Source organism: Nyctibius grandis, chromosome Z, assembly GCF_013368605.1.
Source record: "Nyctibius grandis isolate bNycGra1 chromosome Z, bNycGra1.pri, whole genome shotgun sequence".
Lineage (NCBI taxonomy): Eukaryota > Metazoa > Chordata > Aves > Nyctibiiformes > Nyctibiidae > Nyctibius > Nyctibius grandis.
The window spans coordinates 89,450,760-89,464,701 of NC_090695.1; the positions used below are offsets into that span (position 1 = coordinate 89,450,760).

The following is a 13,942-nucleotide window of genomic DNA, read 5'->3' on the forward strand; positions in this document are numbered from 1 at the left end:
AAAATTAGAAGCTGGCACTATTTTTCAGCCCATGCTACTAAAAATACATTGCATTGATCCTCTCTCCGTACTTTGGCATGCGTGGGAGCAGAAAAAGAGTGGGAAGCTATTGAAACTGAGGCATAACAACGTGTTCTGGAGTTGGACTTCTTCCGTGGCGATCAGCTGTGCAGCCCTTAAGGAGGCCTGGGAACAAAATGGATTTGGAATAGGAGTTTTGCATGGCTCAATGTGTAAGAGCAGCTCCACAGACATTATTTGTTCTTCAGAAACGGAAGCCGTATGTACATCAGTTACCTGAGAAATCTGCTGACTTTTGTCTGGCATTTGCGTTTTCTTATTGCTGTGGTAAATTCAGAATGTTGCAAACAGCCTCTGTGCTCATAGGGATGAAGAGCCAATTTGCAGGTGTTCTCAGCTCCACTCAATTTTGCAATGCAAGGGAGAAGGCAGAAAAAATTGTTTATTAATTGAATCCTAATCTTATATTGCTTTACCTAGTGTGCATTTTGTCTAATACAACTACATAGCTCATCTAAAGGCTTGAAAAATGGACCTGACCTCCTACGGACTTGAAAATTGAAGCTCCTAGCCGGAAGGATGGCTTTGATGTCATTCCCATAGAAGTCGTTGCTTGCTACGTTTGAAGGGAAGATAGCAACTGTACATGCTATTTAATTGAAACCTTATGGAGTAACATCTAGGACCTGACCAGTGATCATTGTAACTAGATGATCACTGCAAAAACAGCTGTTCCCCATCCCACCACTTGTGCCCAATGCTGTTTGTTACTGACCTTCTGCCAGACCTTGGCATTCCCCTAGCATACCAACAGGATGATTTCTCTGAGCACTCCTCTTGTGATTCACTGCAAAGTCAAAAAAAATGGTTCAAACAATTTTTTTGTGGTGCCTGACTTACTGCTTAAGCAGATGATGTTCATTTGCACAGTCTACCGTACCTGTTCTGCTTGAGGGTGCTAACAAGCAGCTGGTGAGGGAGAGAAGTGGGGTACAGAAGTTTTGTTAATAATTGTCTGAACACAGTCCATTGATAAATCATTCAATTGTTAGGCAAAAGACTTCTGGATCCATCTGATAGAGGAAGATGCTTTTACATTCTGTTTCTCACTGCTACCCTCTTACCATATAGGTCTGTTGAAAGAGCACTCATGCAGGCATGCTGCTGGAGTTTTAAGAAAAATTAGCCAAATTGCACTACTTGCAACACTCTAAACTTTAGCTGGTCTCTTGTTACGTCTCGCACATATACGGAAAAACTTGCATGAAATCCTCTGCAGACAGACCAGCGAGGGCAACTAAGAATTATTTCCTGGATGAGCTGAATTCAGAAAAGGCTTAAGAGTTGGTGCAGGTGCAAGTTTGCACTAGTGGTGTTGTACCAATACAACTCTCTTAATGATATTCTGCTTTTATTTGTAGCACTTGAAGTAATGAAGTAATTTTAGTATTTGTAGTAATTGAAACACATTCTTGATAAACAAAAACTTAAGTTGTAAGTTTAAACTGAGTGTCCATGTATTATTTTGTTCCCATATATTCTTTTGTTTCATGGGGAGCAAAATCAGTAAGTACTAAACTAAATCAGTAAGTACCACTTGATGAGTAATAAGCTAACGGAATTTGGTTTAAGTAGTAGGTTTATTTTTTTTTTACATAGGGTTTCTAGTTGGAGTGATCAAATAACAAGACAAAGGTAGAAAATATTTATTCAACCTTACTGTTATTTTTTGTAACTATTTGATAAATTATCAAATACCACAAAAATAGCTGCTGACTGAATTATTTTACTAAGACCAGTTAATTAAACTAACATTTTAAGTAAATGTTATTTATGTAGCCCTGATTCCTGGATATTTTCTGTCGTCCCTGCTTCGCTTTCTTCATTTTATCTTTTTCTTTCCTACAGGAGAATATAGCATATACCTCTGCATAATTTTCAGTTCCTTTCTCTTTTCACCTCCTATCTCTTTCCTTTTCTCCCCACTCTTCTTCACCTCCACCCCTGCATCTTCTGTTTCTCCTTTCTTCTGCCACTTCTTGATTCTGTCTGTGTACTGAACTTCTCTTTTCAAATTCATCTTATCAGTGTCTCTCTCTCTGCCTCACATGACTGTCACTCACCCACTCAAACTACAGCATCTGAGCACAGTCTTGGAAACATTCAGGTACTTGAAACCTAGAGAACTACTGTATTGGCATGAATATATAAGGCAGGAAAAAAAATATCCATGAAGCACATATTAGAATAGCCCCTGGTGTGACCTTGCAACCTGTTTTGCAGCAGCTCTGTATGCTCCCTGACAGTGCATTGTCTGCTTGCCTGACTTCTCTCTGTTCAAGCATTATATATGAAGCTCCTTGTTACCTGGAATGTGGTCCAGTCCTGCTGCCTGGGCCAGCCAGCCTGCCTGACAGCTACCTGGTCTGTTGCAGGTGTTCCAGGTGCCTTTGGCCACCAGACACCATACCTGGGGCTCTGGAGAGGGAAACACAGTATTTTAAAACAAAGACTAGTTGTCTTTTCTAAGTAAAATAAATAGATAAATGTCTCTATATTTTACTTAGGCTGCTATGGTAAAAATTCTGTTTTTAATTTGTAGCCAACTGTTGCTTTATTTGCCCAGTGTTGAGATATTTTTTTTCTTAATGTGCTTGTAGTCTTATGTATCATGCTTCTTTTGTGGTACTTGTTATTATAGTATTAGAGAAACAAGTATACAAGAAAATTGTAGCAGTACAAATTCTGTTGTACCCTCCGTCTGCACTGACTCTTAACAATGGAAATTTGTTTATGAGTTCTCACCTTTTTATCATAGGTCTTGGGAGCTATTGTGTCAGTTCTAAATTAGGATTTTCATTATTGCTGCTAATTACGATGTTGCTGGATTTTGTTTTTGCTGACCTTGGTCCTGTTGAGTGGCTTCAGTTCTAACTCCAAAGAATGTGCTACATCCAAATGCTCTCTAAAAGTATAAGAACAAAAAGCATTTAACTCCTTAATAATTCAAGGACAAGTCTACTGGAACCATAAAATGTGAAATGTGCTGTTTTAACTTGTTAATTAAAGAAGCAATAATTGGAGTCTTAAAAGAATCAACTGAAATCTAATGTTACATACTTGTGCTATGTTTTAGTCGTAATTTCCAGCACTATTTGCTGAATTCTTCACATACTTTTCCTCTAATCAGTCTGTAATTACCATGTGGTATAATTAGATTAATATACTTTCATTTATTGCAGCTACCCATTAGAGGAAAATTTTGTACTTCTGCCTTTATATTTGTCCTATATAAATTACTACAGAATTCTGTACTTTCACTAAAGCGGCCTCAGCTTACTTAGGTAAAGAGCAATTAATTTAATGATGCATGGAAACTTTCATTCTCTTCATAATTTTCTCTAGTGCTTAACTTTTTCCCCCCCCTGTTTTTTTTTTCTTCTTAGATGATGAGTACCAATGGAAGGGGCCCTTCTACTTCATCCAAGGAGCAGATCCTCAGTTTGGACTCATGAAAGCTTGGGCTGTTGGAGACACTACCAATGGAGATGATGAATGGGGAGAAGAAATCAAATTAGCAGAGCAAGCAGTGCAGGCCATTAACAAACTAAACCCTAAACCCAAGTTCTTTGTGTTGTGCGGAGACCTTATCCATGGAATGCCAGGTAAGGCAATTAAAAGTGTAGAATGGGGATCACAACTTCATTTTCTTTATATTTCAGATTGGCAACGAGGCTAATTTAATTTCCTTGACTTCATAATATTCTTTCATAGGATTTAGTATGCTACTGTTTTGGTGTTTGGGGAAAAAAGCGTGCTTTGTAGATGATTCCTGAGATGTTATTCTGATTTCTTCATCTGACTTCCCATACCATTCATTTTAGGTGTGTACTTTTGTAAGTTAGTTGCTTTTTTTCAGTGGGCCTGAGGAAATTTTCTTTGAACTAAAAGACCCAAGAAGACACATTAAAACTCTTCTTCTAAACAAACTGCTTTGAGAAGACAAACAGGGACTCTAGCCATTAGGGAAAAACAATGCCAAGAAAAGAACAAAAAATAGCTATGGCTTTTTGAGTACCTGAAGTGGGCGAAGCTCAGAGAATTCTCTGGCTTTCTAATGCTTAATAAATTCAACTGCTTCAGTATTTAAATTCTTAAAACACTAAAAGCAAATTCAAGTTTTAGCATTCTGTCCTGTTGCTGTGGAACTTGGAGATCAGTGTTTTTCTGTGTACAGACAGAGGACAACAGACCATCTAGAAAGGTGGGTGACAAAGTTTGACAGTTATAACTTTAAAACAAGCTGGTAATATTTTCTCTTTTTAAGAAGATAAATGTTTTTCTTGGAAGTGAATGAAAAAGCTATGTTACCAGTTGACAAGTGGTCTCAAAAGCAATTCTAAGCACAGTGTCTTGCATTTTTTAGCATTGACAAGAAGCGGAGCTGCAGACAGCCTTAGCTATGTAGCTGACAGCACAACAATCCACCAAGTGGGCTTGCAAATAGAGAGTACTGTATACTTTATGCTGCGCTCTGCTTTGCACTCCACTTGCACCTGAGGTGGTACTTCCCAGCTCTTGTTTGCACAGGAAGGTTTTGAGCATGTTAGAGACCTTTCACTAATTCCTTCAGTGTCCTGCAAAGCCGATTTTAAAACCTTAGCTGTCAAATTGATTGACATTATTTATAGGCTACAGACTTTCTTTTGACCAGAACACAATTTTAGTGATAGAGTGGGGAAAGTGTAAAAACCAACAGATTTAAGCTTGATAGAATATACTGTGTAAAACCTCAGTAGCTTGATCATAATGTAAAGTGTGCCATTATGCAGTTCTTTTATTGTTCTATGTTCTTCCGTTAACTTTGGAAGTACAGGTTTGACCCAGAATCATAAAATAATCTCTTCCTAAGAATCACCTGGCCTTCCTATAGCGGAGTTTTAATAAGTATTTTGATTAGGACTTTTAATTTGTGTAAGTGTTCCAAATATGTTATCTTCAGTATCCCTTGTAAGAGGAAGAAAATTCAGGACAAATAATAGGTGTTCTACATCCTATTGAAAAGGATCTTTCACTTACAAATTTAAATAATTCAGGAAGTTAAGTTAACTTCATTTTACCTGGATATTTCTCAAAAGCTCATAAACCAATGCAGAGTTCTGAGTACTTTTGTCTATATTGACTTTAAACAATGTTATTCTAAGGTTTTTCTGATGATAGAGAGTAAGCGCCAACTACAGAGAGCCAGCAGTCTTTAGACTTCTACTGGGTACTGAATGGCTAGATACAATAAATAAGTCTTGCGTGTGGCAGTTTTATGTTTTTTTCTAATAGTGGATCTCTGTAGTCATTATTATCCCCTTTACCAGTGTTTGTCTGAGACTTCCATAATATTTTAAATACAAACCTGTCAGGGCTTTGCAAAATATTATCAGTTATTCATTTTGCTAACAAACATGTAAACGAAACTGAACGGATGGTGCTGCTGAGATCACTTACATTGTGTGATGTATGTGCTGTGCATTGTATAAATATTTGAAGCTGCCTAGTGCAATTTCCAAGAAACTGCAAGAAAGAGCAGTTCATTACTTGATTATCTTAAGGGTCTTTTCCAGCCCAAATGATTCTGTGATTTTATGATTACCTCATTTGAGCCACCATATTTTAACTAATCTAATAATTTCTGGTTGATTTAAATTATGTCCTTTAATACTTTGTAAGCCTGTGTTATCATGTAGTTATAGAAAATAGTTAAGGAAATGTACTACTAAAAGGAATTTTAGAATATTCAACTGGAACAATTACTTATTTCATTTTACTGTCTGTTAGATGTTAGCAAAAGATTAAACTCCTAAAAAAATTTTAGGAAGAGTTCAATTTCAAAATTATAAGTAATATTTAAATTTGCCAGCATTTTCATTATTTGTTACAACAAAAATTTGAAATTGTAAGAAGTCCTTCGGTAATACTACATTAATGAAGAAAAGCAAACAGCAAATCTAAGAATTTTTATAGCCAAGAGCTTTTCAGATAATTTGAACATATACATGTTTGCAGAATTTAAGACCAGTAGTAATATTTCTTTTCCTGGAGTAATTTAAGTATTTTGACTGTTCTAGCCAAGGATGTTAAGACCTACGTAATGCATGTCTGTGGTAGAATGGTACTGCAATCATTTTATACTTCTCCACTGAGGAGCCTCTCCAAGAATAATTGCTGTGTCAATTCCCTTATCATGTTAGTTCAAGAAAATGAAAAATTAAAAATTCATTTATTCAGTAGGCAAAAATCAGAAATGACATGAGACAAGACATTGATTTAAGTTTAACAATTGTGAATTTGGCTTGTACATGTATCTTATTTAATGTCTGAAATTGCCTTTTAAATCACTTGTGTATATCAGCTATATTAAAACTGAAAACATCAGCATTAATGAAAGTGTATCACAGTTACTATTGCATCATGGTTACTGAAGAAAGCTATGATCAACTGAAGTTCAGCTATATTTTATGATCCATTAGCCAATGTCTATCAAGTTCTTTGGATTATACTGCTTTATAATCAATGCCTGTCATTAAAAAGGGAAGGAAAAAATCAGATCTTCCTCTTTTCTCTTAATATGTTTTATCGTGGAGTACTAAGTGTCAAGGTTATGGTGACTGTTTTAAAGCATGCACTGTAGCCATTTAGCTGAAGCAATGTTGAAGCCTTTTGCAAAGGAACTCCCAGAAATCTCAGAATTCCAGCAGCTAGAAGTGATGAACAGAATCCTGATCAGCTGGGAAGCAATCAGGCACAGCACTTGGAATCCATTACAGATGTCATTAGAGCAACGAAGTAATCAGCACCAGTATGTTGGTATTTAGCTGCTGATTAAAAGTAGTTTGTACTCTGAATATTATTTTCATAAGTTTTTCTTGATTACATAATCAAGAATAGGATATCTATTCCTGGTAACGCTAATATTGTGGTACATAATCAAGATTTTTAAGCAATACTTTATAGTGCAACTGTGTTACTGAAAATAATTTCTATAAACTCAGTACTTACTCCTAGATACACCATGATAATGAAAGACTTACTTCTGAAGACATTTGTGTGCATTAAGTTAGTGTACCATAACTTAGTATGGCAAAAATGGTAGTCTGTAAAATGTTATTGATTTGATAATGTTTGTTTCACTGCATTTTCCTAAAACTCTGGAAATTTATTTCTAAAAGTGTTTTTTCTTGTATCAAGTCGAAACCTTCTGTTTTGTTTTATGACAACTTCCCATATTGTTCTATTAACCAATACATTTTGATCCAACAGTCCAGCCAGTTTTTCACCTGTCTAGTTCTCCACTCATCTAGACTCCAACATCCAAACTCCACAACCTTTTGATGATTATAGAGAGGTGCCTCACGGTGACATCAACCAGCTCTCTCAGTACTCTTGGATGCATCCCATCAGGTCCCATGGACTTGCATGGGTTGCAATTTTTCAGGAGATACTTGGCTGAATCCTGTTCCACTACTGATATTTCCTCTGCCCCTTTAAGTCTGGGAGAACATTTCAGTGCAGAGAGGCAAAAGCAGCACTGAGTACCTGTCACTTGTCACTGCCTCACTCAGCAGTGGGCCTGTATTTTCTTTGTTTACTATTTTATTGCTAAAGTAGTAGCAGAAACTTTTGCTCTTTATCATGCCCATTGCTAGTTTCAGCCCTCAGTGAGCTTTGGTTTTCCTTACACCAGCCCTGCATGCCCAGGCACTTTTTAAATATTTTTCCTTTCAAGTCCGTCTTTGCTTCCATCTCCTTTTACATCCTTTTTCCGTCAGTACTCAGGCGTGACTTTCCCCATTTAGCCAAGTCATTCTCCTAATAGTCTACTCCTTTTTCCCCTTTTTCCCCCACTCTTAGTGGCTGACCTCTCCTCTGATCCTGACTCACAAGCTCAACAAACCTGGTGTTTGTTCCATAGAATAGCTCCCTCTATACATTGAGGGCAAACTCCCCTGCCTTCTTTCTTGCACGTCTTTCCTGTTTCAGTTTAACATGAAGCATTGTGCTTTCTTCTTCATCCCGTACCTTGAGTGTAGATTGGTGTCCAGGAAACAGCTTCTGCGTTTCAGCATCTTTATTACAACAGCAGATAATTCAGCTGTTTGCAGCCAAGGTCACCCTGCTGAAGCCATGGAGCAGCACTGACTTGTGAGGCTAGAATCCAGCAGCTATTTTTATGTGGCTGAATTCCTTTGGAGGAAATTGTTTAAACTGCTTTTTTCTTTTTAGTGATACTGCTGCTGTCAGTAACTTGATAGACATCGATTCTAGCCAGCAAAGTCCTTTATGTGATGTAGCTTTAGACCAGGTGTTTAATTATTTTTCATTAATTGCTCTGCTTACATGGGTGAAAGAATAAGACAGCAAGTCTCCAGCAAACTTTGCTTAGCTCTGACTGTAATAAAACGTAGCTGTTTAGAGACTAAATGAAACGAGACTTGTCTAATAATGTGTATAATCAAAAAAAACTGATAGAACTTGATTAAGCTTGATCTGTTAGCAGTGTGATAATGGATCAGTAAGCAAGTAATGTTTATGCTTGCAGTTTTAGATTCATTTGTGTGTATATGTTAATTAGAAGAAATCAAAATCACTAGAATTGAGTATTATGGCACTTGAAGTATACTGTGAATACTTGCACTAATTCCTTTAGTTAAGTGAAGGCATAATCTCTAATATACACATTTCTTGCCCAGGTCATTCAGTGCTCTGTAATCTGATATCAGCCTTTTCAGACAATTAAGTCCAAGTAGTGAAACTTTTCTTTTTTTTTCTTCTACCTTTGTTTTATGTTATTGTTTAATTAAAGGCTTTCAAACTGTTATTTATAACACATTTCTGAAACATTTAACTCTGATGAAGGAACCTTTAGCTCTGCTAAGGTGAGTGGAAACAGCACCTGACAGGTCAGAGCCATGAGTGTTGTGCGCTACTTGAGAATTCCTTTGTTTTGCTGAGAGGTGGGGAGGAGGAGGATGCCCACATCACTTGCATCTGCTGTTTCAAAGGTCTTTTCTCTGAAGGGTCCACCTTTTTTTTTATATATCCATTTGCAAAGAACAAATCAGTCTAGAGAGCTGTGTAAGTGATGGCAGGAGACTAAGCCATTGTATTTGAAATAAACTGAATTCCAATACAAGAATTCTGTTGTCTACTCTTGTGACATGCCTAGTGAATATTATGATGGTATTTTTTCCTTTTTAATTAATCTGCCTATACTTCTCATTTCTCTCGTTAGCTTCAGAAGCAATTGTCCATCTTGCTTTCTAGTTTGATCATAACAAAGATAAGCAGTTGTGCCTAATGACATAGGGGATTGCTACCAACCATAATGTTGCATAGAAATGTGTGCAGGGTGATGTTATGAACTAGTCCAGTATCAAAAATTTAACTGTGCTCTTCGACAAAACAAATTGCACAATGTTTAAAATTATTTGTTTACAGAGGCTGTTACTGGGTAGACCCAGCTTCTCAGCTTAATTTTGTCCAACTTTCTGGATAGTTGGATAGTTTTTGTTTAACCCACCAATGTCAACCAAAGCCTGGATGGTTCCCTGTGGTAGGGTAACAACACGGAGTTGGTCAGAATATTGGTACTTTAAAGCATGATAAAATGTACATGCTTTTTATATATGTCTCTTTTGTAAATGGGACAAGTTAAAACATCTGGTTAATTGTTTCAATCAGCTTTACAGAGTTGCAGTCATATTTGATGATGTTTTGTTACTGCTCCTTGGTGTGCTTGCTGTGTGTGTCTCCCACTCTCTCTGTTGGGCCACAGTTGGATTGTAAGACCTTCCAGGATAGTGTCTGTTACATATTTTCATGTTTTTACTATGCTATGTTATGGGCTGTGAGCACAACAAAAAGTGCCAGAAGAACTTCCAGACAGAAAGCAGGGGCACACATACGGAGCTGGATGGGGTTAGTCTGCAGCTAAAGGAGATTCTTAAGAGTCTGAATGTCTAAATTGCAGTTGAGGCTGCTACTTGTTTTTTTTCCCGTATCTGTCTGTAAAATTTAAATGTGCTAAAAAGAATAGCAGTGTAGCAACAACTGCTGTTTAATGCAACAGAAATCCATATGCTGAGGCAACATAGAAGATAGATAGTCTTACATTTGTAATATAACTGTAGGGACTCAACAGAAGGGAACAACTGTCTGCTGATCGCTGGAGAAAGCAAATTGTGACGTGCACCAATCTTCTGCAGAGAGGTGGTACCTATAGGTACAATTTTCCATAGCCTGTTCCATAGGTGCATTACAGTCAGTTACAGGTCTAAATTGTCTGGTATCAATTTAAAACTCATGGCAAACCCCTAATCCTTTGGGAATGCCATTTCATACTTTCCTGCTGCTCAACACCTCCCAGATTTTTAAAGAGTATGTTAATTATCCTGGGCAATTATAGGATGGTCACATACGGGTGTGAATGCCATCGTTGCCCAGGAGCATAGTCAGAAGAGTACTGCCCTTGCGACCTACAGGCCACCGGCCGTACACTAGTGTGCTTTGGGGTGACTTTGCAATGCCACAGTTCTGGCCTGTTGGCCTTGTTGTCAGCTTGTTACAGGAACTTGTTGTGTCAACTGGAGCTTGGGGCCGGGCGTGTGTTGTCACTGATGGGTTTAAACATGCGGTGACAGGAAAGGCCTTGAAAATAGGGAGACAAGCTGAAAACAGAGGCCACCAAACTACAAGAAGCTCATTGATGGTCTGTTCCTGGTCATTGAGGCAGTGCAGCCTTGAGAGCTGGAAAAAGACTGCTTTAAGCATAATGGGGAAAAAGCAGGCAAGTAGGAGGGCAGGGCACTTGCTGCAGCTGGGGAAAGCAGTGCTTTTGAGAACCATGCCAGATGTACTGGTGAAAAGGTATGGACTACTTGGAAAGTCTGGTATCCTGTAAAAAGACAAGATCATGAATTTGGGAGGGAATTGTCACTGTCACAGAATCACTGTGAGACTGCTGGAGATGGAAGCGCACTGCCTGCTTCAGTGTCCCTCCCTATTTCTCTCTCCCTTTGCCTGCTCTCCCTCTCTGCTTCAAACATCCTGGGCCCCTGCCTGCCCGGCTGGGATGTGTGGGTGTCCTGCTCTCTGCCTGCTGCTTCCAGGGACCCTGACTCTTCTGGGACCTTCTCACCTGCCAGCCAGCCCCCTGTGACTCCATACAGTGCTCTCTGTGTGGGTGTGCATCTCTGATACATGTTTTTGCCCCCCACAAATTCTGCACGTTTCGCTAACACTCTGACTCCTCCATAAAGCCTCAGTAAAGCATATCAGCTCAGTTCGACTAATTACAGTTTGGGGCACCACTATGTGCTTTATGTGAAAAGCAAAACTGCTGGCTACGTGTCTCCACAAAATTATGTACCCTATCCTGTCTCCATGCAAACAGCGTTTTTTCATATAATAATGCAGGCGGTGATATGCACCAAAATTTTTAAAACCAGGTGCCAAATATTGGGATTCCGAGTTCATAGTTAGGCAGCAATTAAGGGGCATGATTTTCAAATCAGCACTTCTCCATTTGACTTCTGCTTGACAATTTGGTGATCAGGATACAGGACGAGCTGGGCATACTGGCTTTTATACAATCAGTACCTCTTATAAGCTCTGACAGGCACGCAGTAGAGAATGAAGTTAGTTATGTTCAGAATAGACAGCTTCAGAGCTGAGGAACATCAGAGCTGATGGTTCTGATGTCCAGACAGAGGTATGGTTTCATTTCTGTTTATGATCACTGTAATGTTTGAAGGCACCCTCTCTCCTGAGAGAATTACTAACTGGATTATCTTGAGCCTCTTTCCCGTGCCCAAATTGGATGTGCAACTGCCACAGTCCAGATCTTTCTCTTGTTTCTATAAATATTGAGTGTGTTAACATGACTTCCTCCAGAAGTGTAGTTTTTATAGATACTAAATCTTAAAGCATAGGCTGCAGCATATAACTAAACACATCTGCCTTACAGGGTAACTCTAAGAAAACTCTTTAACTTGTTCAGTTTTCTAAATCAAGGGAAAAGCACATACCATAGCAAATGTTTCTAGTCAAAGTGTTGTTGTTTAAAACCTATTGTGAATGTTCTAAATCTCTTACTTAAAAACAGTCTTGGGCTTGACCAGGAAAGGCCAGTGAATACTTGGTTTCAGTAAGAGCTGAAGTTGGTGCCTCCCAGGAAGTCCTACCTGTCATTCGGTTTTGGATCCACTAAAAAGGAACATTGAGATAACACTGAGTTTCCCAACTCTTACTGTATTTGATAAAGTCCACAGTCATTTGCACGTGTATGTTCTTCCTTCTTAGGAAATATTTCACAGGCGTTTAATGTACAAACTTGTACATTTGCAGTCATTTTGCAGTCAGTTCAGCCTAACGTCCTTTCTAGGAGGCAGACTGCTGTACTTGTTCTTTATTACACCAGATATGAACTGGCTTGTTCATATTTCAATAACTGAGTTGTTGGGAGATTTGGAGATTTGCTGCTGGTGGGTTTTGCACACGAGATGTGATATGAATGTAATGCTGAAATCTGCATGCAAATGCATAAGCTGCCATTTATACATTTGTGAACTGAATAAATTACAGAGAAATGTCAGGTTCCATACAAGTTCTTAATGCTATATACAGTGAATTAGTAAGACATTCTACAAAGGAAAAAAATGCCTGATGATTCTTAATATATTTCTCAAAAAGTGATTTTACCACAGTAAATCTGGCTGTGAACTGCTTTTTTTATTGCTTTTAAACTACCATTAAATAACCCATTTCGCTAAAACAAAGGAACATTAATTTTAAAAAAAACTTGCCAGACAAAATTAAGATGTTCTGCTAGTCCTTAAGGGAAGTATGTATATAAGGAGATATTTTGTAGTTTTAATTTTAACTAAAAATACAGTACTTCTTTAAAAAATTTCCTTTCTCATCTAGAAGGCAAGAGCATGAATGCTGGTCTTTGTATAACAAGCACACGAGCAGGTTAAGAAATGGTGTCTTAAAATATGGTTCCAGCTTTAAAAATGGCTGTAAGCATGTCACCTTTACTATATTTGCTCTTTTTTTGCCATTTGAACTGGCTGCTTGGTTTACTAACAAAAGCATGTTTGTGTAGTTTTTTTAACTCCCATCAGCCTGGCACAGCTGGAGAGGAGGCAGCTGTATTCTACTGTGACATGTGGTTTCAGCAAAATTGTCAGCTAAATCCCAATTCCTGAATCTTTGTCAGTGGAGTTTTATAATAGAGCACAATGTAGAAAAGGCATAGATTGACTTTTTTAACTGTGAGGTAGAAGTGGTGGCTTTGAAATGATTATGCTGAATCAGGCTATAGGTAAAAATTTTATTTGTTGAATACAAGGTAATTTTTTTATAAATATGTCACTGACCAGTGGGGCTTTTTTTGTACTATCACCTGAAATAACATGAGCAGTGTTTTAAGTTTGACCTAATTTCCTGACATTAAGGTAGCTTAATCTAAATCACTGCATCCATTCTTTTGCTGTTGCAACCTATCAAAAGCTATGATATACTGGGTAGGATGGAGCCCAGACCAAAGGATTCTTCGCTGTTTTCTTCTCCAAACTCTTAGGCTAATGTTAATTAATAATGTCTAAGAATTTGGGTAAGTAGCACATTATTTGTCAAACATCTAATAATACCTATTTCCAGAAATGTCACTATGGTTGCATAAATAAACATTTTGTAGTAATTATCTGATTCTAGTAAAACCTAATGGAGCATTCAAAGCCTCCAAACTGCTTAGTGTGAAATTTAATTTGCTCTAATCAGCCCAAGAGTAGGGAAGCATGAGATATTCTCCATGCATGTTTGAAAATACATTGCAGTCTCAGATTGCAAAGAAACCACTGGGCCGTCA

The 13,942-nt window shown here is 37.9% G+C and overlaps 1 protein-coding gene across 1 annotated transcript in view; it reads left to right on the plus strand.

Annotated features, from left to right (window-relative positions):
* CPPED1 (calcineurin like phosphoesterase domain containing 1) overlaps window positions 1-13,942 on the plus strand; it is a 43,635-nt gene that overhangs the window by 5,862 nt on the left and 23,831 nt on the right. Inside the window, exon 2 of the mRNA XM_068423359.1 lies at window positions 3,468-3,686. Within this exon, the coding sequence (XP_068279460.1) occupies window positions 3,468-3,686 (219 nt within the window). The remainder of the gene's footprint in view (window positions 1-3,467; window positions 3,687-13,942) is intronic.